The sequence below is a fragment of the Saccopteryx leptura genome, chromosome X, assembly GCF_036850995.1.
Source record: "Saccopteryx leptura isolate mSacLep1 chromosome X, mSacLep1_pri_phased_curated, whole genome shotgun sequence".
Lineage (NCBI taxonomy): Eukaryota > Metazoa > Chordata > Mammalia > Chiroptera > Emballonuridae > Saccopteryx > Saccopteryx leptura.
Window position 1 is genome coordinate 65,055,066 of NC_089516.1, and position 2,933 is coordinate 65,057,998.

At 64.4% G+C, this 2,933-nt stretch overlaps 1 protein-coding gene across 1 annotated transcript; it reads right to left on the bottom strand.

Annotated features, from left to right (window-relative positions):
• Positions 1-647: 647 nt before the first annotated feature.
• On the bottom strand, positions 648-1,889 carry LOC136386355 (uncharacterized protein CXorf49 homolog). The gene has a single exon (XM_066357812.1). It carries the CDS (start codon positions 1,887-1,889, stop codon positions 648-650), a length of 1,242 nt encoding a protein of 413 aa, XP_066213909.1.
• Positions 1,890-2,933: the final 1,044 nt, after the last annotated feature.

A 2,933-nucleotide genomic window follows, 5' to 3' on the forward strand; every position in this document is an offset into this window, starting at 1 on the left:
TGGGTGCGTTCCTGCGGGAGAAGCTGTCCGGTTCGGCAGGGAGGCAAGGAGCAAGGCTGAGTGGCGGGCAGGGGCAGGGAGAGTCAGGGCCAGGGGCAGGGCCAGAGTTTTCTCTCCCTGCCCCCCCTCCCATCCACCCCACTCCCAGCAAACGATGACGATGCCCGGGTCTCACAGTCAGGTGTGGGCACCCTGGGCAGGACCTCTCCTTGGCTCATGGCCAAGGGCTGTGAGTGTCCGGTAAGCTGAGCCACTCCGATGTTGATGTCGCCAATGTCACCACTGTCGCATTCTCTACGACGCCCAAAAGGACATGAAGGCCCAGGCCTGTGTGTCAGAGGCTAAGAAAAAGAGTTCTCACCAGTTCGGACTCGGGCTGTGTCCAGGTGGGTGCACATGGACGTGTGTGTGCCCATGCACCTGTGCTTAAGGGCTGGGGTGCGGCAGGGAATCGGAAAGGCAGTTCCTTGGCTGACTTTCTCCCTGGGTCGGCCTGGAGCCAGGAGGCCACGCTGCAGTAGGCAGAGCAGTGGGGCCCAGTGACAGGCCCTCGAGGGACGGCCAGGGGAGCAGGGATCGAGGTGTGCAGGGAGGGGCGCAGCCTGATACTCACTGGGCCCTTTGGGCCGGTGTCTCTCTTCGGGTCCTTATCTTCTCCCACCACTGGTCTCCGACCTCCTCTTCCTCCTGGCCAGAGACTTCTGCCCAGCGCCCGTGTGCTTGGACTGTTTGGTGCCCACAGGGAGGTAGGGGTTCCTCCTGTCCTTCCGGGGCAGTGGAACACCCGAGATAGGGGGGAAGGTGCCTGATTGCGTGGGAGCCACCGAGCCTCTCTGCGCCCAGGAAAGGAAGGGACCTGCGGGGGCAATTCCTGCAGGGCCCCCTGAGAATCTCTTCTCCTGGGCCACTTTCAGTCTAGGAGGGGCCTTGGGCAGGCCCCCCGCAGGGGCAGCTGCGGGCAAGTAGCTGGGCCTGCTGGCCGTCTTCACCTGGGCCACACTTGGCTTCCTCGAGAACATGTCCAGCTCTCGGAAGGACGGCCTGTCTGCGCCCGGCGCGGTTCGTCGGGGAGCAGAGGGCGGGAGCGAGCCCGGAATGGAAGGGAGTTCCTCCCTGACAGCGCTGCTCAGCTCTCTGGCTGCGCCTTGGGGACTGAGGGGTGTGAGCAGGCCTCCTCCGCCTTGGGGACTGAGGGGTGTGAGCAGGGCTCCCCTCTTGCGGCGGCGGCGGTGGATGCTGACCTTCATCGCGGGCATGACCGGGAACTCGTCTGATGACTGGGAGTCGGAGGGCCAGTAGCCCAGGTCCCCCGCGGAGGACTGCTGCCCAGCCCCAGCCCCAGCCCCAGCCCCAGCGACTTGGGAGCTGCCTTTAGCGCCGCCGGCCCCTCTTTTGGTGCTGCCCCAGGCGCGGCCCACCTCCGGCGCCCTGAGTGGGGGCAAGGTGGCGGACGCCAGCGGGGACCTCGCCAGGCCGCCGGCCCACCCGCCACTGCCACGGGCCTCTGGCTGCTGGCCCACCCAGTCGGCAGGCCCTACGGAGCCGCCGCTCTCCGGGGAGGGGTACCTGCGGACGCGCAGGTCACCCCGGTCAGTCAGCTGCTGCAGGATGGTCGTGGCGGCCTCGTCGCCCAGGTGATACAGGCAGTGCCCGTCCACGTCAGCCGGGGTACCGGGGTGGCCTTCGCGGCCCGTCAGCACCGGACCTCCCGCCCCCGCCACTTCTGGGTCGACCTTGGGGCCCTCAGTGCCCGGGGACCCGCCCTCATCGTCCTCACTGTTCCCCGGAGTCTCCAAGACAAGGAGGCCTAGTATGCGGGCCCACTGCCCGCCCTCAGCATCGGCCTCTGCCTCCAAAACAGAGCCCTCGTCCTTGGCGGGGGAGCTCATGTCACCGAGTGCCAAGAGCTCAGCTCAGGGAGAGGATGTCCTCGGGCACGGTGGAGGCGGTGGCAGGCGGGAGCGCCGAAACCTGTGGGAGCTGTCTGTCCGCACAGGATAAGCGCCAGGGTGCGTCCAACACGCACGATCCCCACGCGCCTTCGCGCCTTCAAGGCTGCGCGCGGATCCTCATTGGTGCACCCCCTAAACCAATCGACATGCCCCTTGTTGGCCTGCAACTCGAAGTGCTAACCAATAGGGACCCTGGTTGCTCCCCACCGTTAAGCCCCACCCTGCAGCAGCGGAAGTTGGAAGCCTGTCTGGCGGAAGAACATAGGAACGTGGTCCTTGATCCAGGCCTTGGGTCTGTTCTCTCACCTTTCTTGTCCCGCCTCCCTGGACGGGAACCTACTCTCCAACTAGTCCCAGCATTGAGCCTCCCTTTCTCGTGTACACAGCGGGGAGATAGCGCCACCTTTCTGGGAGCAGCCGCAGGGGCTGTGAGGGGGTGGGACGTCTGATGCACGTGAGGCACCTAGCGCAGAAGGGGTCTGCCAGCCACTGTTCCATGACACTTAGAGCTCAATAGGAAAATGGGCACTGGATGCGTGCGCCATCAATGGAGGCGGGTCGGTGTAATTTGTCCTTAAAGGGCCAGAGAGCGATCATTGTCCTATTGACCCGCTGGAGGGTCTCTGTCGCAACTCCGCGACCGTGACAATGAGCAGTCAAAGCAGCCCGTGGCTGTGTGCTCAGGGTACTCTATTGGCTGGCCGCTTTGGCAGACGAGCTGGGCTTTGCCCCCTCCCTTGGATGCTCGCCATCACTGACCCTGGAGGTTCAAAGTAAAACCGAAAATGATTTCCACACACTAGGCTTGCAAAAGGCGGCCTAGTTGAAACCCGTGCACACGGCCTCACGCGTTCTTTTGACTGGGGCGTTTTAATCTACTGGATGCTCACGGCACGTTATGTTCACCCATTTCCTTCCCCACGGGGATTTCGAGTGCTCCGGTCTTCCCCACCACCGGCACCCTGGTGCATGTGTCCCGGT

Coding starts and splice junctions, on each gene's coding strand:
- LOC136386355 (XM_066357812.1), bottom strand. CDS start 1,889: ATGAGCTCCCCCGCCAAGGACGAGGGCTCTGTTTTGGAGGCAGAGGCC.